The 26,737-nt window shown below is 42.4% G+C and overlaps 1 protein-coding gene across 7 annotated transcripts in view; it reads right to left on the minus strand.

Moving 5' to 3' along the window:
* Ehbp1 (EH domain binding protein 1) overlaps positions 1-26,737 on the minus strand; it is a 250,966-nt gene that overhangs the window by 214,308 nt on the left and 9,921 nt on the right. For all 7 annotated transcript variants that reach the window (XM_038320910.2, XM_038320899.2, XM_042054614.1 and 4 more), the window contains exon 3: positions 479-536. In XM_038320910.2, coding sequence (XP_038176838.1) covers positions 479-536 — 58 coding nt within the window. The remainder of the gene's footprint in view (positions 1-478; positions 537-26,737) is intronic.

The following is a 26,737-nucleotide window of genomic DNA, read 5'->3' on the forward strand; positions in this document are numbered from 1 at the left end:
GATATGGTGGCACACACTTGTAATCCCAGCACTCAGGAGGCACAAAAGGGAAGATCACAAGTTCTAAGCCAGCTAAGACACAAAGTGAGACCATGTAGCAAAAACGAACAAAACCCACCTTGGAAGATGCCTTTAATAATTTTTTAAATTTCAATTACCAACAACTAACAAACTTTTCTTAATACAGACCTATCTATATGGAAAAATCAACTTCCAATAACTATGTTTACAGTCGTATGCTCACAAAAATTGTATTTCTCTACGGAACAGGAAGTTTAAAAGTAGTTACAGAACCGGACATTTTAAAATTCTGTCTAGTCTATATCCGTATGAAGATAAAAAAAGTCAACCCCTGCTCTCCTGAGACCCAACTCGCAGACAACTCGACACTCCTCAATGCTGAGTCCTCCCCTCAACATCCGAACAAACTAAGCCTGGGCACAGATTTGTACGTGGCAACTGTTCAGAATGGACTCACCTTGGAAGACTTCCTCCGGCTTCTTCTTGTCCAGACTACCACCAATTTATCTGGCTGCCTGTTAAATTTAAAAAATAAATCAAGTTTAGTTTTAGCACCTTTAAAGGGACAAAAGTGAGCTGGGGGTGACTTCATAGATAAAATGCTTTCCACTCAAGCACATGGACCTGATTTCATACCCCTAGCACCCAGACAATATCCGGATGCGGCAGTGTGTCCTGAAGGCACAGAGGCAGGAGGATCCCAGGGCCAGGTCAAAATGATGGCTGCAGTTTCACTGAGAACCCTGTCTAAGGAGCTAAGATGGGGAGTGACAGAGATATCAGAAACTGACCTCTGGCTGCTAACACAAACACACAGGTGAGTGACTGCATGTGCACAGACATGCACACATGTACGCATACTCAAGAGGATAAAAGCGTCTTCTACTTTAGATTACACAAAGTAGTCAAACTTCAGAGGTCTATATCCAAACACAGTAGATGATATATTCCGATATGAGCTAAATGAAGTAACTGATATTTCCTCTATGGACTTTTCTTTAAAAGTATACCAAGTTAATTCACTGTGACAAACCAAGTAGAATACAATACTTAGAATTAATTTAGAGAAAATAATCATTAAAAGGGTACTTCCACAACTTGTCTGTATCATACACACAATGGTTTCAGCTTTCAGACATTTTCAGAATCATCTAATTACCCTCACAGAAACAACGTTGTGCTGAAAAATACGTACAGTACAAACTTGACCTGTATAAGGTTGTAAGCAGCCTTGAAAACTGACAGAGTCGAGACCATAACTGAGACCTTCCGAGCTCATAGATCTATCTTCTGCCAACGGAAATACATCTTTAGCTAGCACAACTAAGTTCTGCTGCATGTTTCTGGAAAATAATAAGATTATTACTATCCATTATTTTACTTACATTTTCACTTATTAAAAAACTTAATTAAAACATTTCCCATGCCAGGCTTAGTGACACAGCCTGCAATCCTAGGTGCTCCCTGGAGACCGCGACGGGAGAATTAGAAGCTCAAGTGCAGCCCTGACCAGAGATCCTCCGGCTAAGAAGCCAAAGTGAAAAGAGCGCAGAGCACTGTCTAGGATGTGTGAAGACCTGAGTTTAAACCTCAGTACCGAAAAGGACAGTTAGATACGCAATAAACAAGAGAAGTAAAAATAACCTGCAACTACATACATTACAGAGAGGCAGGGATACAGAAAAACCATCAAATAACAAAGTCACTGACAAATGAGTAATAAACTGGTGGAGTAATTAAACTTCTCATTAGTAACAACAGTCCTGGAGACAGTGAGGTCAAGACTTCAGGTGCGAGAGGAAAACAGCTACTGTCCTGGAGTTTACATCCAGGAAAAGCATCACCTAAGCACGGCTGAGGTCAGCAGACGGCACAGCAGCAAAGGGTACCTGCTGCCAGGCCTGACCACCTGAGTTCAACGCCCCAAATCCACACAGTAGAAGCAGAGATTCTACCACAAATTATCCTGACTTCCACACATGATACAAGTGCACACATACACAACACACACATACATACATATACACATACATATGTGTAATAAAAATGATTACGCACAAATATGAAGCATTCACAGTGTAAAGAGGGAAGATGTACGGAAGCAAAAGAAGTAAGGTAAATGCTAATGGGTGTTCTTTTTATGGGGCGGAAGTTAACATAACACACACACACAAAGACACACAAAAATAACTTGAAGGTGCCAAAATGAAAACTTTTGAATAAGAACTTATTCGATGTTTCTGATGGCAATAATAAGCAAAATGATGCAATTCAATTGTGATGAATCTTCCCAGAGTGAGATGTTAGGAGCAGTGACCAGGTGACACCGATGACAATTTCTAAAAAACAGCATCAATCTGAGGCTCTGTACCAACAGAGAACAAAAATAACCTAAAGTTAAAAACAAAACCAAAACTCTCCTCTCTCTGTCCTCTCTCCCCAGCCCCCCTCCAGCAGCTGTAGTCTTTTTTTTTTTTTTTTTTGGTTTTTCGAGACAGGGTTTCTCTGCAGCTTTAGAGCCTGTCCTGGAGCTAACTCTTGTAGACCACGCTGGCCTCGAACTCACAGAGATCCGCCTGCCTCTGCCTCCCAAGTGCTGGGATTAAAGGCGTGCGCCACCACCACCCGGCAGCAGCTGTAGTCTTTAAGATGACTTACTGAGACCTGACCATGTGACCTCCAGTGCAAGACAGCCATCACAAGATAGCAACAATGGTTAACAGCAGCACACTACCAGACCGGCTAACCTTCTAGTATAGCTCTAAGTAATCCATAAACATCTCTCCAATCAAGCCCTGAATGCACATCCCTTAGTTCTTAACGGGGAAGCCCTGCCTCTACCTCCCCCTTTCCCACCTGATAAACTTATTCTGTAGCCTTCTTTGTGAAATTTTGACTATTCCTTATTTCAACTTAGCACCTCCATTCACACACACAAGGTCAACACACACACACACACACACATACACACACACACACACACACCCCAAACCTCAGGCAGAGTTAAAGGCCCTACTAAGCCATGCCTCTATTTACACACTTTGCATGTAACATAGTACAATTTCTTCTCTCCCTACTAGACCACACTAACTGATCAACTTTATCTCTGTATTACTAGCAACTAATAAAAATCTGGAACGGGTTCTAAGGCCCAATGAATGTTGGTTACTGAAAAGAATGAATCTAGGTTGCCTCCAAAAATACCTGGTTGATTGATTGTAATTGATGAGCTCTAACTAAAGCCAGAAGCAGCGTAACGCACCTTCTCTGAAGGGTATCTGAACTTCACAGGAATGCTTATCTTGGCTACAACTAAAACCTCCTGGAAAGCCTTTTTAAAATACTGATTCTTATATCCTAGCCTTGGAGAATCTAATTTAGTAGTGGGTCTAGTGTGTAGAATTTTAAAAATTCCACAAGTGATTTCAACAGTGCAGTGATGGCAGTGAACTGGCTAACGTGGAACACGCTTAAACCACTAGTGATCGTGACAAGAGGGTCCCCCTCATAGTGTCTCGCACCGCTGTTTGAATTTCACTTTCTCCTAGCTGGACTCTGAGAACACTCCCACCCTCAATCCATTTTAATGCTTCAGGAAAGTGAAGCTTTTTAACATGGAAAAGCAGGAGGGGTGGTTCTCTAACCTGTATGCCCTGCTCCAATAAAGTAAACAGAACATAAGTGACATATAAAAATACCCACGTAAATGGCTAAACTTTTTCGATTCCAATGCCATCAATACTGCAACTGTCTTCACTAAGGGATGTGGGTGTAAGTCAGTGGCAGAGTGCTTACTAGCATGTGCAAGAAGACACTAGGTCTGATCCCCAGCACCCGTGACATACACACATGGAAAACATATCTAAACAGAAATGAGTCTAGCTTTATATTATCACACAGAATGCTCAAAAGTCAGTCATTCTCAGTAGAAGTGTACCAACAAACAGCAAATGGCTGCTGCAATTAATATTTTAAGTATTCATACTGTGCTCAAAAAGAGCCATTAAATATTTACTAATGAACCTCCAAGAGAAAAGGGACAGCGTTAGCGTTTTCTCCAACTGTCAGAGGGCCTGTATTTATAAAACTTTCTATCAAAAAAGCTAAGGCTCCAGGGAGAATCCAATGACTGTGGTTAGTCAAGTAGTAACAGGGTAGTCTGTCTCCTAAGAACAGAGGAGGGAGAGACTTTCCAAGTATTTAAATACCAACCTTGAGAAACACACATAAAATGTGTGCAGTTGTACTTCCTATAAAATCTGTCTGAAGGGTTTCCCTGGAAACCTGAAGCCTTTCGATGGGTGGGATTGTTAAGAGAAAATTAGTTTGTGAGGTTAGAACAGACTAGACTGGAAGTTCTAAGCCAGCCTGGGCTGCAGAGTAACACCTTGCCTCAAAACATAAAAAACAAAAAATAAATATTCCCCCTTACTTAGTCTCAGAGACCATGAGAATGAACAACTTGAATTTGAAGGTAGCAGGCTGTGTCAAACAGTGATTCTGACCCTAAACTCTGGAGAGGAAAGGGGGTCTCAAGGAGGAATAAGGGCAGCAGTGGAGAAAGGAAGAGAGGGCTATAAAGTCCAAATTACAAAGCAGGTAGCTCCAACCTAAAACCTGCCCTCTCTCCTACTGCCGGATACAAAAGTAAGCCGAAAAAAAATCAATCCTAATTTAAACTTAAATTTCTCTATTCTTCAGTGCCCATGTGTGTCGTATGTATGATTGATGTAAACTTTAAAAGATATTTTTAACAATCTAAAACTTGGGCTGATGAAGTGGCTCAGAGGTTAAGAGCACTGGCTGCTCTTCCAGAGCACCTGAGTTCAATTCCCAGCACCTACATGGTGGCTCACAACCATCTACAATGGGATCCAATGTCCACCTCTGGTGAGGAGAGGAACATGCCGACAGCACTTATATACAAAAATAAACAAATCTTTAAAAAAAAATCCAAAGCTGTCACATGAAAATCAGTCACATAACATTTTAAAGCAGTGGTTCTCAACCTTCCTAATGATGTGGACCTCAGAATAACTGTATTCTGTAACTTATGCTGTAGTGACCCCCACCATAAAATTATTTTTGTTGCTACTTCATAACTGTAATTTTGCTACTGTCAGGAATTGTAACGTAAATATCTGTGTTTTCTGGTGGTCTTAGGTAACCCTTGTGAAAGGGTCTTTGGCTCTCAAATGGGTCGTGACCCACAGGTTGAGAACCACTGTTCTAAAAGCTTCAAAAGCATTTAACAAATATTTAATTGGGTGCCCACTACACTTCTAATACTAGGTGGAGCTACAGAGTCACAATGGTGTGAGAGACCAGCTCTGACCACCCGCTAAGTTGACAAAGCACTGTGAGGTGACTAAAGCAGCTATCAGTAGAAGGCACAGAGTTGGGGAAACACTGAGAAAAGGGGTCTTCAGCAGAAAGGAGTGTGTTCATGAACATCTCAGGAAGCACACACTAAAAAGAACCTGCCCAACAGCAGAGATTATTCAATTCAGAATTTGTAAAATTTGTAATTTATAATGACACTTTTTAGGTAAAGCCCAACAACAGGTGAGTGACTAATTACAGTATGTCTACTTAGGAAATTATACAGAAATTAGAAATATTTTCTAAGATCATAAGCATGTGACAATGCTTAGGATTTGTGTTAATGCAGATGTTAGCTTTTTTCTATGCATATAATAAAGAGACACCAAAAGCAAATATCTCCCAGTGAGGCACCAAATATTGATACTGATAATGTGAGTTTTCTGTTTCTTCTACAATGAATGCACATTACTGGTCAAAGGACTGAGAACAAATGAGTGTTCGATGCCCAGCCACAAAGGGAACAACTTTATTAGCCTCCTGGGCTTGGGAACAGCTGAGAAGAGTGGAAAGAATCTAAGGGCCAGAGGACACTGGGGAAGTGGTGTGGAACACTGAGTTCAGGACATGGTATGGCCGGCACTCTTGAATTCTCAGCAGCTGTGATTACCTGCACACCATCGGGCCAGTCAATATCTGTGGGGGTGGGGTGGGGTGGGGTGGGGCACGAGGCTCTACCCTCCCGGGTGCTATACATCCTGCCAGCATTTGCTAGGGAAGGCAGGGACATTTTCTTTAGTGGAGCAGCCATTCTAAGAACACATGCACCTGTAAATAAACCTAGTGAATCTCACTGGATAACACACACACACACACACACACACACACACACACACACTCCAGCATAAAAGCAGAAATGGAGCTAGTTGAGAAGAGGATAGGATTTAGCTAATAAAGCATTTTTATATTAAATTATTAGAGAAGGCAAAAAAGCAATACTTTCCCTATACCTTCTACTATGGATTTATATTATTTTATTTAGTATATGCATACAGTGAACAACAACATTTTTAAGTTTAGAATCAGGAGAGGAGAATTGAATTTTAAGAGTCTTCAGACTGAAGTTTGTTTTCTAAGTCAACAGAAGTATAGGAAGAAGGGTAGCGATCCACTCTTCAGTTAACACAATATTCCCAAGGTCTAAGGAAAGGTTTTACACACAGCCTACCTGGCCCCACCATCCTCCCACTTTCTTCTGAAGTCACTCTTATCCCTTCCTATAGGATTCCAAAGGGCGGGGTGGGCCCAGATAACATCAGATCACCCACTCTCCTCCATGTCAATTAGAATTCTCACCTTTTCAGAGTCAGTATCTTTAGAAGAAGGAAATAAGGAAACTGGTTCAATCTAAGAGATGCACATCTTCAAAGATGGTACAATACACAGGAATGAACGCTAGACTGGGAGGCAGGAAACTTGCTTTGCCTAGGTCTGGCATCGAGGGACCTTAGAGACACTTCTCGGTTTCACTGAGGCTATTACCTAATGCTTCAACTATAAAGAGACTACACAAAAACTGAAGTTGGTTCCAAATACTACGGTTCAGTGACTCATAACATTAGGCGGCGCCAAATGGTTAAATGACTGATGATTTAAAAGAGAAACAAGAAACACAGGACAGGATTTGGATTTGTAGTTTTCCAACAATCTTGAATTAGCTAACTAACATTACTGTCTTAGCTAGGGTTCTATTGCTGAGACTGTAGTGATGAGCAGGCAGGCCTGCTTTCCATCCCGCCCGGCTCCCGCATAGCTAGCTTAGCCCTGGAAATATCAACACACAAACTGTATTCATTTAGACACTGCCTGGCCCATTACTTCCAGCCTCTTATTGTCTAATTCTCACATCTTGATTAACCCATTTCTAATAATCTGTGTAGCACCACAAGTGGTGTCTTACCGGGAAAGATTCAGCATGTCTGACCTGGCGGCTGGCTCCATCGCATCTGACCCAGAGAGGAGAGGCATGGCAATTGCCCGAGGCATCTGCCTCACTCCCAGCATCCTGTTCTGTCACTCCACCCACCTATGTTCTAACCTATCAGGCCAAGCAGTTTCTTTAGTAATTAACCAATGAAACAGCAGATAGATAGAAACACTCCTACATCATGTGACAAAACACCATGACCAAAAGTAAGTTGGAGAGGAAAGGGCTTACTTGACTTACATTTCTACATTGCAGTCCCACACTGAAGGAAGTCAGGGCAGGAACCTGGAGGCAGGAGCTGATGCAGAGGCCATGGAGGGGTGCTGTTTACTGGCTTGTTCAGTCTGATTTCTTATAGAACCCCGGGATGGCACCACTCACAATGAACTGGACACTGTCCCATAAATTACTCTAAAGCTGCATCTTGCAGAGACATTTTTCTCAATTGAGGTTCCTTCCTTTCCAATAACTCTTTCTTGTGTCAAGCTGACATAAGACTAGCCAGCACAATTATCAATATCATAAAAGTGGCAGTAATACCTTGACTGCCACAGACTCACACTGCCTGTCTAACACATAGTGCTAACCCTGTGAAATCACGAGAAGCCTCTGGTGCCAGCGACTTCAACTCCGCCACCATTATCTTGGCACTGAGATGGCTCCACGAGTACCTGGTGTTGCTATGGAGGAAATGTCTGAAACAGATCCTATTTGGCTCTAGCATCACTTAGCAGAGAGCAAAACAGTAAGATAAATGGTGTATGGCCCTCAAATCACACAGAGAGCCAGCTGACCTCAGGTGACCTCTCTACTCTGAGAAGCTAATAAACAGTAAACTGTAGAGATGGCTCCAGAGGACCCTCAGTTTACTTCCCAGCACCCATGTCAGATGCCTCACAATGCTCTGCTATTCCATCTGCAGGGAATCCAAAGCCTCTAGCCAACATGGGCACCTGCACTCATGTGCACGCATGCTCACACACACACACACACACACACACACACACACACACACACACACCTATATATGTACATATGTACTATCAAAATCTCCCAACATTTTAGAAAACATGCTCAGAAAAGCATGTCTCCATCCTCACTCCCCTCTCCAGCAATTTAATAGCCGTTATCTTGTAGGAGCTTACATTTCAAAGCCCTGAGACCAAAATGGAACCTAATCTTTTTCACTAATATGAAATCAATATTTCCAGGGATAAAAGAACTCAAATTTATATTTAAGCCTCTGAGTAATTTAGTAATAAGAAACCTAAATTATGAAAATAAGAAACAAGAAAACTAAGAAACCTTTAGAACATGGTAAGTGCGGATTCCTCTTAAGAGTCCAGGAACCACTTAAAATGATTCCTAACAAATTTTATGTACAAAGGCACTTCAGTATACGACGGGCTTATTCTTCTTTGGAAAGAGCCCTTAGCCACATCAGAACATTTCACACAGGGTGCTATGAACACTAAACAAAAGGAAGAAAATCACTTTATCACAGAAATACTTTTCTACTTCTCCAGTAGTAGTTTTATCCTTCAGTAGGTACATCTGCCTCCGACTGCACTACATTGCACAACTAGTTAATTATAACTATCTAGGTAAAATGTGTACAAATACAAATATACAAATATAAAAACAAGCATATAGGCATATACGTCCACTCTGCACAAATGAATAACAGGCCCAATATCAAAAGTATAAAATATGTTTGCCACAAGTAAAATAATAACTTTTTTTTTTTTTTTTTTTTGGTTTTTCGAGACAGGGTTTCTCTGTAAAACAGTCCTGACGGTCCTGGAACTCACTTTGTAGACCAGGCTGGCCTCGAACTCACAGAGATCCATCTGCCACTGCTCCCGCGTGCTGGGGTTAAGGGTGTGGGCCACCGCCAGTTGCAGCATCTGATTTTTAAAGTATCTTAGAGTGACTATTTGTGGCTAAAAATATTGCACTGATGAAATATATGCTCTCTGGCTGACATTTTTTTTAGAACTTACATGCCAGTATTTAAGACTAGGAACACTCACACTGAAGAAATTCAGTTTGGTATAAGTGAGCCAAACGTCGTTTTGACAAGCCAGCATAAAGCACACTATTCAGTATCACAAAAATTTATTTAATATAAATAGACAACCCACAAAATAGTGTGTCATGCTTGTGTATGAATAAAATGCAAATCTCCCGAACAATACTTCTTTACTGTTACTGTGAGAGCCACATGAGTGCTTCCTTTAACTCAGCTCATTTCTCACTGTTCATTTCCTGATCCTGTGGGAATGAACACCACTTGTCACTAAAACAAAAATCAGTATTCTGGGGTATGTGCCTGATCCCCTAAATAGATGCAAGTAGAAACAAAGAAAATATAATCTAACCACACCCTCCACGATAATCATATAATCTACCCCAATCTACTCTGTCATTGATGCTTTTATCTTGATCCTGACTTTAAGGTTCAATCAAGAGATTTCCTTGTGGGGGAAGTGGGAGGGAAGGTATTCAGAAAGCATCTACTGAGAAGAAAATGAGGAAATAAGATAAAAAAACAGTCACACGAAGACAGAAAGATCTGGATTTAAATACCAATTCACCTTCTGCTTGTACCATCTAGGCCCCAAAAGGCTTCTCACTTGTGAATAAGAGCCCCACAGGACCAATGTAGAAATACATTCAGATAACATATGAGAATACTAATATTGTGTTGGAGACTTACTCCAACAAGCACAGGAAATAGAGAATATGTAAAATGCTAAATTAGAAGAATCACTATGGGCAGTACAGTAAAACAATAAAGAAACCAGAAGTATAATTTGGAAGATTTCATACATATACACCAATGACTCATTATTGTGCTTCTTGACTCAAATATTTTTATTTTAGAAAAATTAGGTAGACAGAGACAAAAGAGGAGGAAGAACATGCAAGGGTGTCCACATATGTACACACACAATACACCCCCCTTTAGACATACATATACAATATATAAAAATCATTTAGACTTTTAAGTGATACAGTGAATAAGGAGAGCAAGAGTGGGGAATCGAAAGAGAGAAGTGAGGAAAAGGAGCAGGAAGACAAGAAGGACGACAGCATCCTCTAAAAAGGGGGTGGGCAACCAGGTACTCCATGCACGTGTTCCATACTGTCTCCACCTTCAGTGTGAACAGTCAAGGTCACCTGAGAAAAACCTAACATAAAGGGCAAGATGCTACTTTAAAAAAATAAAAGACAGAGAAAAAAAGAAAACAGGAACTTGATGAAACTGAGACAATACTGTATCAGAAAGACAATACTGTATCAGAAAGAGATGTAAAACAACATTACAGGCATGAAAAGTGAAAGAGAAGGAGCCGTGGCAATGGTACTGTAGGTACAGTGCTTACCGCACAAGCAAAGAACCTGAGTTTGGATCCCCAGGACCCAAGTAAAAAGCTAGGTGCAGGCCTGTCATCCTGACACGAGGAGGTGGAGACAGGAGGATCCTGGGGATGTGCTGGCCAGTCAACTTAGCCAACAGGTGAGCTCTACATTCAGTGAGACCTTGTCTCCAAAAATAAGGCAGGAAGCAATACGAGAAGACATCCAACACTGACCTCTGCCCTCCACATATGCACACAGGGGAGCATGCACCTGTACACACCTGTGCACACACTCACACACATACAGTAATAACAAGAAAAATATAAGAAGAATGTTTAATGAAAAAGAACATTCCAAAAATTATGTTTTTTTAATTAAGAAAGCATAAAAGAAAGAGTTGGAAGATGATATGAAAAACTTTCAGAACTACAATGAAATAGTTTTTTTTCAAAATTAAAAAAATTTAAATATGGAAAGTAAAAATATCTGACTGACCTCTAACATATCAGAGAATAAAAGGTGTCCAGATGTCGCTTGTGTGAGAGAATTAAATAAAAACTATTCCAAACAAGACCAGGACACTGGAGGGCCCAGAGGGAATTGGCCGGGCCATACCCATGACAAGTTCAGAGTATGACTGTGGAAACGCAGGGACAGGCAGGTCGTCCCTTGAGACGCAGGGACAGGCAGGTCGTCCCTTGAGAGGAGCAAGGCACCGGCACTCTGCTCACACAGGGCCTCCCCAGACACTGCTTCCTAGAGTCAGCTCATCACATCCCTCCGCCCGGGCACTCAGGACACTGCTTCCTAGAGTCAGCTCATCACATCCCTCCGCCCGGGCACTCAGGACACTGCTTCCTAGAGTCAGCTCATCACATCCCTCCGCCCGGGCACTCAGGACAGCGAGCGCTAGCACACACCCTGTGTTCTCCACCTGCTGCTGTGCTGCCTCTACGGACATGGAAATTGCAAGCCTTAGGGATCATGGTGTAAGAGGAGCGTCTGAGGCCAGGCAATGTTGAATTCGCAGGGCTGTACTCCCTGAAGAATAGCATAGCCTGAGAGAGCAATACATGAAACTGTGAGCGTGAAGGTGAAGACCTAAGGACACTGGAGAGGCCAGGAACACAAGACCAAGAAAAGCCACTGGCAGCAAGCAGAGCCAGCCCCAAAGAAAGGTCACGTGGGCTCCAATAAGGAAATAACAGGGGCAGGGCCGCCTAAGCCTGCTAGTACCACACCTGTATCATGCCCCCATTTACTAGCCATGAAGCTACAGGATCTGAATGTTTCCCTGCTAGGTCTCAGTATTGTTTCCATCCCATCCATCATTCCGATGTTCTAGTCCTCCCTTTGGAAGTGTGACCGCTTGGGCCTGTCGGACCACAGTATAAGGGCTTGCAGTACAGTACTGTCTTTTCTTTATTTTATATGGCTAACATAGAAGATCTGTCTTGATTCTCAGGGGAGGTGGGGAGTTTGGACTTTTGCATAATGCTGTTAACTGTTTAGATTTTGAGGAAAGAATTCATGCATTTTTTCAGTTGTACAGAGGCTAGTCACATCATGTGAGGTAGAATCGTGACTTCATTATTTCCTTATTTGGATACTTGAAGGAGATGTGTTTGAGTGTCATGTTGAGGAGCAGACGTACAATGGTTAGCCTTGACTGTCAAGGAGACCGACAGACACCTGGAAACCCTCTAAACCACTCTCTGGATACGTCTGCGAGTGTGCTGCATGGGAAAGGGTGCTGCACGAGAGAGGAAAGGGGTAAAGAGCCTGTCTGTGTCATTGATGGTGACTTCACTGTCCCATAGGTAGGAGACAGAATCAAAGTGAAAAAAAGAGCTGGAGAGGAAGGCGGTTCTGATGGGGAAAGCCTTGTTAACCAACAATCTTTAAGAGGCGGGAACTAGTTTAAGTGTGGCTTTCTGGGACCGGGAGATAAAAACCTGTGCACCACTCAGGTGTGCTCTCAGTGTAGCTTCCCCGCCGCGGTCGAGCAGAGCCTGGATCTTCCATTTCTGTGGCATGAGTTTTCCCCTTATAATAAAATATAATTGTTTTATCCTTCACTAGCCTGGTTATTTCAACACGGTTCAATCAGTAAAGTGCTTGTCATGCAAGGCTGAGAACCTGAATTCAATCCACAGCAAGAACATAAAAAGGCCAAGCAAGTCTGTGCACGCCTGTAGTCCCAGCACAGGGCAGGGACAGGCTGGTGTGAGCCGGACAGTCTAGCCAAATCACCAAGCGCCAGGCTCAGTAAGAGCCTCTGCCTTGAAAACTAGGGTGGAGAAGCAATAGATCTGAGGTATTTCTCTACTTTTGATTGGGTGTCATGAGCATTTAAAGTATCTTTCTTTTTAACTTTGATACACAATAGACTGCCTATATATCCATACAGTCTCTAAGTATTTACTCTGTGTGTGTTCCTAGTCAATCCCTTCATTTTACTTTCATGTGAGTATGTCAAACAGAGAGTAAGTTTTATGATAATGCTAATACTACAACTTGGAAAAAACTTTAACTGATATCAACTTACAGCCTCTACTCACAGGCAAGCACTGTGCATATGCACACATACATGACCACACACATACAGAGAGTAGGGAATAATCCTTTGTACACTGTGAATATGTATTATTCTCATTGGTTAATAAAAAGCTGACAGGCTGGTAGCTGGGCAGGAAGTTAGGTGGGAAAGCGAAACAGAATGATGGGAAGAAAGATGACGAAGTCAGGAAAGATATTGGCCAGCCTCTAAGAAAGCAGGATGTACAGAAATGAGGTAACAAGTCATGAATCACCTAGCAATACAAAGATTAACAGAAATGGATTAATTTAAATGTAAGAGTTACTTAGTAACAAGCCTGAGCTATCGGCAGAAGATTTACATGTATAAGCAATATTAAGCCTTTGAGTGATCATTTGGGACCAGGCTGTCAGTACAGGAAAACTCTGCCTACACCTGGGTGTACAAGCCTGTCTCCACTCTGCTTCTTAGAAGCCATTAGATGAAGGGCTTCTCCCACCACGGTTCTGTCTTTGTGCTCTTCCTTACCCAAGCTTAAAGGAACAAATCCAGCCAACCTTGCACTGAAACTGAAGCCGTGCACATCTTTCCTCACTTAGAAGGAAAAACAAAGTGAGGGAGATATAAAAACTTTCTCCAACAAAATCTGAAAGGTTTTTTTTTTTGATGAAACCACTGATTTTCAAGGAATGTTAAAGGAATTTCTTCAGAGAAAGTGAAATAGCACACATGAGAAAACGAAATTTACAAAAGAAAGCGGTAAAAGCAAAATAGAAATTTTTACTCTCATTCTTAATTGGTTTAAAAAGTGAACTCACTGAAAACAACAATGTATTTGGCTACATCTGCTTTTATGAACCTTGTAGAATATATATTTATATATGTAGGTATATACATGTATATAAGCTTGTACATGTGTATGACTGCAATGGCAAAAGTAATAGCAGAGAAGAACTCACGTTACTTTATCCTCAAGTTCTCAGGCTATCATGTGTTATTCGAAAGTGATCTTGGATTAACTGTAACCATCTGCTGCAAACTCTCGAGCAACTACTCAAACAATGGAAAAAGAAAGAATAACTTATAAGGTAAAGGGAGGAAACGCTCAGTTAAAGGAGAAAGGAGGGCCAGAGCGACGGCTCTGTGACGAGGGGCAACAGCTGCTCTTCCAGAGAATCTGGGTTTGATCCCAGAACATACATGGCTGCTAGCAACTGCCTGTAATGCCAGTTCCAGGGGACCCAGTGCGTCGTTCTGGCCTCCTTGGGCGCTGCACACAGGTGGTGCACAGACACACCTGTGGGTAAAACACTCACACACATGTAGTGTGTTGGGGTGGGGGACGTCAGAAAAGAATGATAGAAAAATGCAGGAAAATACATTTGACAAAATCTGATACCTATGTGTGGACAGAGACTGCTAGTTTTACCCAAACCCAAATAATCTGACAGAAACTATATTGATTACAGCACTGTTTGGCCAATGACTCAGGCATATTTCTAGCTAGCTCTTAAATATTAAATTAACCCATTTCTATTAATCTGTGTATCACCACGAGGTTGTTGCATACTGGTAAGGTTCTGTCATCCTTCTTCTTCAGCAACTACATGGCATCTCCCTTACTGCCTTCTTTCTCCCAGCATTCAGTTGAATGTTTCTTCTAGCTCTATTCTGCCCTGCTATAGGCCAAAGCAATTTCTTTATTAACCAATGGTAATAAAACATATTCAGAGCATACCAAGGGAAATCCCACATCACCTACTCATGATTTAACAAAACAAAAAAAAAAACCCCTCACAGCTAACTAAGTAAAGTAAGTTTATTTGATTAAAACTAATATAACACACACACACACACACACACACACACACACACACCACAGTTAGCATCATACTCAATAAGATCAGGAATAAGGCAAGAAAAGGCAGGCAGGTGGATCTCTGTGAGTTCGAGGCCAGCCTGGTCTACAGATCAAGCTCCAGGATGGTCAGGGCTATACAGAGAGAAACTATTAAAAAACAAACAAACAAACAAATAAACCAAGGAGTAAGCTTTGGCCAGACAGTGGTGGCACACACCTTTAATCCTAGCACTTGGGAGGCAGAGGCAGGTAGATCTCCGAGTCTGAGGTCAGCCTGGTCTACAGAGTGAGTTCCAGGACAGCCAGGGCTACACAGAGGAACCCGGAGGTTGAGGGATGGGGAGTGGGAGAAGGAGACAAGGAGGTCCCCTCCTGCTACTACTCTCCTACACTGCAGGAAGTACTGTGGAACACGGGACAATGGACATAAGGACATGACAGGGAATCACCAGAACGCAACAGTCAGTGAGCTCAGTGGCATCTCGGAAGCTCCTTAACCCCCACCACACCCATGCACAACGCTAGCAGTGGGTGATTTTCTTCCAGTCTGGGTAATACATTAAATGCAAGGCTCCTTTCTTGTTAAGAGAATGCCAAAATTACCCACCAAGCATTTCATCAACAAGCTACCATTTCTACAGTTGACACTTATTTCATCAAATAATCTCCTACCCTTCTGCTAGGCTGGAAACTACACTTTAAAGTTTGAACTCAGTATAAAACAACATATTCATGTCTAATAACTGCTTTATATGCCAATCAAATATGGCCTAATGTATCCATGCCATTAGATACAATAGGGAACACCATAGGAAATGGGAAAACATAACAGAATTCTTTCTCCTTTATTCCTACAGGTTAACTGTTGAAGCCCTTGTGATTTCTTTTAGGAAATGCTGAACTAAGAAACTTAAAAGCATTTTACCTCAACCAGTGAAATGCATGAGCATTTACTTGTTACTCCCCACAGGAGGCATGTGACAAATCAATAAAATCATTTTCTGAAAAGTTTACAGTCAAAGGAAAGAAAATATACACGAAGACTCAACTATAGGACTGCAGATTCCACTGTGCTAAATGTTAGCCCTCCCCCCCAGCAATCAGTTACTAGCCCACACTTTTCTGCTCCTTCTTTTTAGCCATCTCAGAATTGTTTTACTAAAAGAAAAAAAAAGGGAAACTTAATTATACTATAGGAGACGACATAGAAATTTAAAAACCAAAATTATTTTATGCAGAATGGAAAATAATTATAACCTCTGGGACCCAGGAATTCCTGGCACCTGTGTGTCACAAAGAAGTACCATTCCTAATGTATTTAATAGTCCTAAAAAGTTAGTGTTTTCAGAAAGCATTTTTGTATGTTTAAATAATCAATGTCTTGCCAAAAAGACACATTATTCTTTAAGATCATGTCAAAACTCCCACAGTCTAAAATACAATAAAGTTTCTGTGCAAAATCAGAATTTCAGGGTACTGTGCCACATAATTTTGCCTCAAAGTTTTAAAAATAAAACAATTAGGACTAAAATGAAAATTTTAAATTAAAGATCTTTAGTGAAAGAGGAGCATGACAGGACCCCTAACAGAGAAACATGCGAAGGCTTGGACTCAGTAAAGCAGCCTCAAAATTGAAGCCATCTCTACATGTCAAGTCCCTTCTACAAAAATAATTTATTTCTTTCCTTCTTAAACAATGCCACAAATTATTTTTTAAAAATTCAGGAAGAATCAGGGATAGGAATGAACGTCAAACTAGAGCCCACTCTTTGTATCGTAACAAGAATTCGAAGTGCCCACGTGGCACTGAGTGAGCCTGTCACGATAACACGGAGAGAAACAAGAGAAGAGTGACTCTGTCAGCAATAACTACTGTGCCGGGCCACCCTGGACCGGCTCCTGGAATGAATAAAGGCCATAGATCAAAACACTGGCAGGTCTGAACAAAGTTTGGAGGTTAGCTGATGGTAAGATCCTGTGCTAATGTACAGTTGCATACATACAGGCAAAGGAAACAGGATGAAGAAGGCATGCAGATACTCTACACCAGCTTTAAACTGAAAAGTTCAAGTCTGAATAAAGCACACGTACCATGACCAAGTGGAATGTGTTCAATGTCCGTAAGGGAGATACTACACCCAACAAGTTGTTACTGAGGAGCCTGGCATAGTAGCTCACACATAGAAACTCAGCATTCAGCAGGCTGAGACAGAAAAACTGCCTAAGTTGGAAGCCAGACTGGACAAAATAGTGATTCCAGGCCAGCCTGGGCTATAACATAAAACCCTGTCTCAAAACAAGCAAAACAATCCATTTCTATAATATATAAGCCCATAAAACTAAAGAAGAAAAGTAGTAATTGTGTCATTACATACAGAAAAACCGTTTGACAAAATCCAACATTCGTCCAAGATCACAACTCTCAGGCAACCAGGGATAAAAGGAAACTTTCTCAACTTAACAAAGAATGCCTACCAAAACCTACACCTTACAGAAATGAGGGAGAACTCCTTGTAAAAGTAGTTCTTACTTGGGGAAACACATTAAATTTCACTAATTTACAAACTTACCTATGCTTCAAATTAAAGAGAATGCACAGATTTTGAGACTAGAATCAGAAAACTAGAGTAAAAGATGAATTAGAAGTAAGATATGTGCTGGGCGGTGGTGGCGCACGCCTTTAATCCCAGCACTCGGGAGGCAGAGGCAGGTGAAGCCCTGTGAGTCTGAGGCCAGCCTGGTCTACAAGAGCTAGTTCAAGAAAGAAAAAAAGGAAAGATATGTATATCATTTCAAAGAACCATTCCACAAAAGTGCAAATAATGACTTCACATGCAGAACCATGGCAGACAACACTTTAACCAAGTCACAGAAATGATCATCAGCAATCTGTGTTAAATCATGTGACTTCTGACATGCATACATCATTCTCATACTCTTAACAGGAACTTAAAGTCTGAATCTAGGCTTAAAGAAATAACATATAAACCCAAACAAGGACTAAAGAACTCTAAGAGATTAAATAAAACAAACCAACAACAACAACAAAAAAGGTGACAGACACACGACCCTAAATTGATCTAAAAAAATAAATAAAACTTTTTTTCTAAACAGAATTACTGGAATAATTGAGAAATCAGAATTAGGTCCATAAGCTAATTAAGACCATTATTGTAAATATTAATTCCCTAATTGTTGCTGGCCAACTTTACTAATGAATTTTAATGAGAGGCATGAGATATTTAAACTAGGAGCACACCTCCAAAATTCCATTAGTTCTGTGGAGATTTTAACATATGTTCACACAGTTTTTATACTTCCAATAAGTGGAACAGAATTCCTCTCAAGCACGCATGACTATTGTATGGAAAGGGCGGGTTAGCGGGACAGCAGAGAAACCCTGTAAGCTAGGGACGGAAGCCGGCGTCTAGAAGTCTAACTGCAGATGAGAGCAGGACACACAGAAGCCTACTGCAGAGGCCCCAAACCATCTGCTTTTCAGGGGCAATTTCTTCACAGACACCCCAGCCCCCAAGGCAAAAGAACGCCTAACCAGTCTGCCCATTTTGCAGTCAGGACCAAACAACCTAGAAAGGATAGAGGTCCTAACAGCTTACATGGGCAATGGGCAGTTTCTCAAGCCCAGTCGTCATACTGCCACGGCTTCCCTCGTGCGCTGCTCTGCAGACTTTCATGACACCTGCTTTGTTTTCGCATGCAGTTACCAAAATCCCAGCTTTGCAAGGAGTGTGGCGATCCACCCTTATAGACGAACTTATGGGTCAGCAAGACGGCTCAGCAGGGCAAGATTTTGTCAAAGCCCAACAACCCAAGTTTCATCCCCAAACACACACAACAGAAGGAGAGAACCAAGTTCCACAAGTTCTCTGATGCCTATACGTGCACTGTGGCACACCTATGCCATGCACACTCACACACACTCAGGTGTGTCACGTTTTTAAGTATGTCTTTGGTACTCCCTCTGAGTTCAGGGCAATCCCCTGGGGGCTGACACCACGGGGAAGCCAAAGTGAGCATAAAGTATACTTGTGCAAGGAGAGAAGAAAGAAGAGGGGAGAAGAGCAGGGCCAGCGACAGGTCCGGCTGCACCTCGGAGCACAGCAACAACACTAGACCTTGACAAGCGCACAACTGAAATGAAATAAACCCCACCCGTATCAATCTCTCTACAGCTCTGCTTAGATGGAAGAAAATCACTAAAATCAGCTTTCAATCAATGAACCTGATCAAATGTATCAACTCTGACGGGTATACAGGCAGCAAAGCTAAAGCAGGATGAATCTCACACTTTCTAATAAAGAAAAATCACCAATTGGCCGAATCATAGCAGGAAAATTCTAAGCCTTGATCTGTACACATTTCTGGAGTATCAACGGGTGTGCTGTCCAGAATCTCCCAAAGGCTTCCTTAAGCAAAGAACTGGAGAAAGAATAAAATTCAGGAGCTGTAAAACCTAACTTCATGCTCGTGGGCGATTTGGAAACCTGAAAAATACCGAATTGCAGCGGTGTTGCTGATGTAAGGGATGGGAACTCGCTCTGTCGGAACAGCGCTCCGGGGACTCGGACCAGGACATCGCACCACGGGTGACAGGAAGAGCTCAGTCACACCGGCAGTGTGCAGCCCCGTACGAGCATGAGTGTAGTGAGTGACCAAAACATGGGCTAATGAAACTGAAGAACTGAAGTTGTAATTTTAGTTAATTTAAATTTAGATTAAAAATAGCCATCTATGATTATTTATTCCTCTGCTAGCTTTCACAGAACTATATTCTTCTAGATTTTCCAAGCTGCACCTTTGGTTTAAACTGGATGACAGAAAACTCAGTCCCTCAACCATATTATCTTAAAGGAATTTCATTTAAAACCGACAGACACATAACCAATTTAACAGCAATTCTCTATTTTTCTCAGTTCCACTCGGGTCTCACTATATAGCCTCGGCCTCCTGAATGCTAAGTTTATAGGCCTATGCCACCATACCCAGCTTCATGGCTTTTCCCCCTTGAAGGAGGGGTGGTTTCAAAACAAAAATCCTCTTCAGGTTAAGTTTTAAGAAAAGGATTATTACATAAGCCCATGTGTTCCTTTGTCTGCAAACCTGCTAAATCTCAGGTCCAGTGGGTTTCTCTCCAGGGCCCAGCAATACCAGTTCTCCTGCTCCTGAGACCTAATTCTGCTCCATCTGGAGTTCTAAGTAGCACAGCTACTTTAAATTCTTAAGCTGACAAACACTGAAATACGCAGGGAGGGACCGTTACAATATCTGTGAATCAAGGCCATTTTTATACTGTTTTAAACTTAGAAGTGTTGTTAAAATAGCAATGCCAGGATTAATTAAAATGGTAAAGTTTCCGAAAAGACAAACTTACCAAGGAAAATCTTCAAGTATCTACCAGCCCAACTCCCTGAAAGCATCGCACTAAGAGCATGAAGCACAGTGACGTCACACTAACCAAGAGCATGCAGCACAGTGACATCACACTAAGAACAGGAAGCACAGTGACATCACACTAAGAACAGGAAGCACAGTGACATCACACTAAGAGCAGGAAGCACAGTGGTGTCACACTAAGAGCATGAAGCACAGTGGGGTCACACTAAGAGCAGGAAGCACAGTGGTGTCACACTAACTAAGAGCATGAAGCACAGTGGGGTCACACTAACTAAGAGCATGAAGCACAGTGGTGTCACACTAAGAGCATGAAGCACAGTGGGGTCACACTAACTAAGAGCATGAAGCACAGTGGGGTCACACTAACTAAGAGCATGAAGCACAGTGGGATCACACTAAGAACATGAAGCACAGTGGCGTCACACTAAGAGCATGAAGCACAGTGGCACATTCTGCAGGAATTTCACTACCTGCCCTTCACACTTAGCCCGACTCCTTTTCAGACATTATGCAAAACTCCTGATGCAAGGCATCAACATCCTATTGAGCACTTAGTTCACGATGCTCCTGCCGTTTTTCCCTCAGCACACTGGACTATTTACAAATCAGAGACTGTTTCAGTGACTCTTCTGTTGAAATTTCCTACAAAGTTAGAACACAGATGCCGCAATAGCACATTTTTAGAAATGTCAAAGTTTAAGTTTTCTGGGCATTTTAACTGCAAAACTAATATAAGACCAAACTAAACCCTAAGAGTGGAACATCACATAATTTCTTAATATTTCATCCCATAAGCTTTTTAAAACAAACTTTTAAAAATAAGCAAACCAAGATTTAGTGGAAATAAGAAACTTACTACAGAACAGATAGAATTTACTCCCTGGCTTCTTTTTTATTCATGACAGAAAGAAAACATTTCAAAAACACTATCATAGGGGTGGAGAGAGGCTCAGTAGTTAAGAACAAGTATCGTTCTTGTGGAGGACCTGAGTTCAATTCTCAGCAACACAGCAGGTAGCTAGCTCACAACTGCTTGTAACTCTAGCTCCAAGGGTGGTCTCTGACCTCAGGCACATGAACATATACAGACACGCACAATAACACATAAAAAAATAATAGTAAAATTTTAAAAAAACAGACTACTGTAAAAAACTAGATCTTAGGCTGGCATAAGGCTCAACAGCAGAGCACTTGATGTTAAGGCCCTGGAGAGAGAGAGGGACAGAGAGAAAAGAAAGAGGAAAGAAAGGATCCCAAGTATGTCACTGATACAGGACACACACGATGATGATAAATTATATCCATGTACTAAGCACTAATGATTGAATTGAAACGATTACTAAAGAGAAAGCTATAAAACTATATAAACTGGCTTTCTCCAGCAACAAAGACAAGTACTTCCTGTCCCCATCACCAACATATACCAGAGCACATCTCGGCTCAGCACTCGAGGCTCCCTGGTTTACTACTTGCTCTAAGTCTTCAGCACCAATTCATTTTTTTCACAACACTCCTAATGTTTAGGCTCCATTTCCAGTCTTTTTGCTTTCTCTAGCCTGACCACGGGTAAGGACAGAAAAGGCAACGGTAACTTCCTGGACACGCACCAAGTCAGACACGACCCTGGCCCTCGGTGCTCTTTCACTGCCTCCCGAACAGCTCTGACCTACAACATGGATGGCATCCCCACTTGGGAAACCAGGTGCTAGGAGATCGCTTGTTCACGTTCACACTGCCAGGAAATCATACACTCTGCACATACACAGAACTGAATCCTCCCCAAGGTTGTTCGAAAGTCTTTCTATAGGGCCACAGTTCTATAGGGCCTTGAGTTCCCTTTATGCAGTTACTCTACGATGCAGAGCAGAAATCAATGAACTTTTTGCTTTTCTTTTCTATAGCTACTTTGTGTTTTGATGTTTAGTTTGAGTGTTTTTTTATTTGTTTGTTTGTTTGTTTTTGTTCTGTTTAAACAGGGTTTCATTCTGTAGCCCAGGCTGACCTAAAACTCTCTTTGTAGTCTAGCCTGGCCTCAAATTCCTCCTGCCTCAGACTCCCCAGAGAAACTTTGTCTTAAAGGGCCAGATAGTAAAAACTTTAAACTGCAGCTATCCAATCTAGGTGGCAACGACTCTCATTATAATATGAAAAGAACCACAGACAAAATGTGTAAGAATTTACATGGCTGTACTTTAACAGCGAGAAGCAGCTTGACTCAGGCAGGTTAGAGTTTGTCAACTCTTATCTATTCTAGAGTCATGGGCAGAGTTAAACATTTAGATAAACACAGCTATGACCAATTATGGCATTAAAAGGTTCCATTATGTATCTTAAACGACAATCACAACTGAATTTTGTGAAGCTATACTTCACAATGGATAAGTATTTAAATCTGAATAAAGCGTTACATATATCAATTCTGGTTTTTAAGTTTCTCCAAAGATTACTATCATAAAATCAGAAACAAGTTAACATGCTGAGAATCAGTGAGTAGTAAATAACTCATTGGTAAATGTACCCGCAACAAGCCTGGATACCTGTGTCTGTTCCCCAGATCACAGTGGAAAGAGAACTGACTCCCAAAGTTGTCCTCCGATACACACACACACACACACACACACAATTTTAAAATTAAAAATTTTAGTACTGCTAAAAGTGTACATCTTTCAGGGCAGTTGAGATGTCTCAGTGATTAGAAGCACAAAGCAAGCCGGATGGCCAGAGCTCAATCTCTAGACCCCAAACTGGAAACAGAACTAAGGCCTAAAAGGTTTCCTCTGACCTTCACATGCACACTGCCTCCCACACCCACACCCACAAGGGGGGAAGGGTAGAATAATAGTTGGATTTTTTTTCGAGAAATAAGGTACATGATTCGCATAATTTATGACACAAAAAGCAATAAAACCTCACCTGTCTAGAGGCAAGCTCAGAAGCCGCAGAACAGCACGCAGGTCTCCTTTGCCCAATGGCTCTCTCTGTCCCCAGCGTCTCTCCTCCCACTGTTCTTGGCAACATCAAAAACCTTAACAACAATCTGCCCCACATTTGACTCTAAATTTCTTGACCATGAAAAGAAAAAGCAACACTGTCTCTCTACAGGGGAGCGGATACAATGGGTTCTCCAGATCTTTCCTCCATTCCATCTCAGTCGCCAGCTATTACTGCCATACTTTGATGGCTATAGTCACAGTGAGGACAGGAGCACCAAGGCACAAGACAAGAGCAGACTTGTTCAAATATAGAAAGAAATTGTCCTTAAATTATAAAGAAGAGCAACAAACACATGCTTACATTTAAGACCCAAATTAATCACACGTATATTAAGGATGTGTGCTCATGGATTTTTGTTTTGTGTTTTGGTTTTGGTTTGGTTTTTGTTTTTGGTTTTATGAAACAGGGTTTCTCTGTAGCTTTGGAGCCTGTCCTGGAACTCCCTCTGTAGATCAGGCTGGCCTCGAACTCACAGAGATCCTCCTGCCTCTGCCTCCCGAGTGCTGGGATTAAAGGTGTGCACCAATACCAAATCTGCTCCAAGGGGACGGGCACGTGGGCCTTACAGAGGTGTCCATCACACCCTCCAAAAGCATCCCACTGATTTCTCCCTTCTGTCTTTGACCTGACTCACTCCGGTATCTCCGCCCCAGCAATTCTTCAGCGTCCTTAAGCTCTGTAAGTCATAATCCCCCTTTTCACCAACTGTCTCACCTTTCGTGCCCTGACTCTCCTCTCTCCCCAGCCTCCATCTATCGGTGCAGAGCTCTAGCCCTCAATTCTCCGTTGCTCTCTCCCGAGGCTATCCATTCCTGGCAAACACTGGCCAACGCCCACGCTGAAACTCGCGGGACTGAAACGTGCAGTCCTGGTGTTTGCGCCCTCTACAGCCTAAGCCCAGTTTAAAGGCCTAAGGCCAGCAGCCCCGCACTCCCTGTCAATTCACTCTCATGGGACAGTTTCACACCATTTCCTACCTCGAACCTTCCCAACTGTCTGTAGCTCTGAATTCTGCCCTAAGAAAAGAGCAACAGCAGCAGAGAGACTTCCACCTCCCTCCCTGAGCCCAGCAGGGCTACCGCCTGGTAAAGGCAGACATTGAACTCTCCCATCTGTCTCTGCTTTGCGGCAGAGGCTCCCCACCAGCCTCATGGGAACACAGGTGCTTCCTCCCAAGGCCAACGTTGTGAAGCTTTCACCCCACAGTCCTCTGAGATCAGTCTCCAACGCCATCAGCTCTGGCCAACTTGTCAACCCCAAAGCTGTTCTGCTCAGCTCCTGAGCAATAGGCAATGAACCAATACTTCTTTCTTAATTTGATTTTTCTGTTTGTGCTCTAGGAAAACACTTTCCTAATCCCCCTCTACTCCACTGCTACCTGCTTCAGTCTCGGCAAAGGACAGTGTCTCAAGCCGCAGACCTCAACCCTCTTCTCAATCTGGATGAAAGCCATAGGAAATTTCCCACAGTCCCACAGTTGTATTACATGCATAGAAACCCCACCCTCTTTCCTCCCATGGGTGAGACCCTTACCAATTAACTGACTGATTAAGATCTTCATCTGGATATCTCAAACTTTAAGAAACTTTAAACAACAACAAAACAAACCTCCTGGTTTCTCCCGCACACCAAGCCTTTCCTCCTGTGTCCAGCCCTCTACAGTCGCTGCTCACCGGCCACTGACGTCACAGTCTACCAGCATGTTCTAGCCCCTCTATGTTCCGCATGTTTATTCCAAGCTGCACTAGCACATCATTTGTCAAAGTCACTGAACTCTGCACTTAAACAAGCGTATTTCACTGTGTGTAAAAGAGTAAGTTATGCCTTAATTGAGTATGTTGATAGTGGTGGGTTTGGGCATGTGTTTACACAATCAGCCATTTCTCCATAGAGCCGCCAAAACCAATAAATGGATACAGGCCTTTACCATTGCTCCTGGTACCTCCTAGACATTTGCGGGCAGGATCCTATTGCTAAAGACGCCGCATACCTGAGTCATGAGACATGGAGAAATCAAGCTGGTACTGGCATGGCTACCTTCACAGCACGGGCGGGCTCTATGCATGACACTCTGAGATGAAAAGTAGTCACCAGTCTTGCCCCCACTGTGGACTGCAGGCTACAATAATGAACGGCCTGGCAAGATAGGTCCACTTGCACAAAAATGACTCAAATGTTATGGGGAACGCCCTCACTTTCTGATTACACTCAAAAGTCCACGCCACAAAACAGAACTCAAGCCTGGTTCCACTAACTGGGACTAAAACCTGTGCTGACTAGGTAAGAGGCCCTGAGGAGCCTAACATTAGGACTCTGTCCTGGTTTGCTTTCTGTTGCTGGGATGAAACACTGACCAAAAGGAACTCGACAAAGATGGAATTTACTTGGCTTACAGGCTGTAGCCCATCATTGAGGAAAGGAACTCCAGGCAAGAATCTGGAGATAGGAACTAAAGCAGAAACCATGCTGCTTACTGTCTCGCTTCCAGCCTCACATTTGGCTACCCTTCTTATACAGCCCAGGTCCACCTGCCTAAGGCTGTGATTGCCCACAGTGGGCTGGGCCTTCCTGTATTAATTAACAATCAAGAACAAAAGGCCTACAACAAATTAGCAATCAAGAAAAGGCCCCCACCACAAGTCCACAGGACAATCTGATGGAGACAATAGTTTAACTGAGTTTCCCTCCTCCCAGGTTGACTACCAAGATTAGCCATCACATTCTGCTAAATCAGCGTAGTATTAAACTGACCCCTAAATTACTTTCACGCTCATAGAACAGTGCCTTTCTCAATCCTCAGAAGAAAGCTTCTTCTTGCAGAAGATGATACTAATACAAAGACCCACAACTCGTCAAAATGCAGAGAACGAGAGATTGTGGCATGTTCAGCTCTAAATGGGACATCTCCACCACCACACACACACACACACACACACACACAAGGCTCAGGGATCCTCACAGAAAAGGTAGTAGACCTACAGAACAACATGGCACTGGACATGATAGAGCGTCTATACACACAAGTTCAAAGTAGCTGTGGCTTCCTGCATAAGATCTGCACAAGACCATGCCAGTCAAAATCCCAGGGGATGGGCTCATGAATTCCTATCCATACCTAAAGCACTACTGGCAACTGATGGCTACTGGGAGAGAAAGAGTTTTCTTCGGAAATTCAGCCCCCGAGAAGCTCCAATAGATGGTCCTACATCCATGCATACAGAGGCAACACTAC

Source organism: Arvicola amphibius, chromosome 1 (genome assembly GCF_903992535.2).
Source record: "Arvicola amphibius chromosome 1, mArvAmp1.2, whole genome shotgun sequence".
Classification (NCBI taxonomy): domain Eukaryota; kingdom Metazoa; phylum Chordata; class Mammalia; order Rodentia; family Cricetidae; genus Arvicola; species Arvicola amphibius.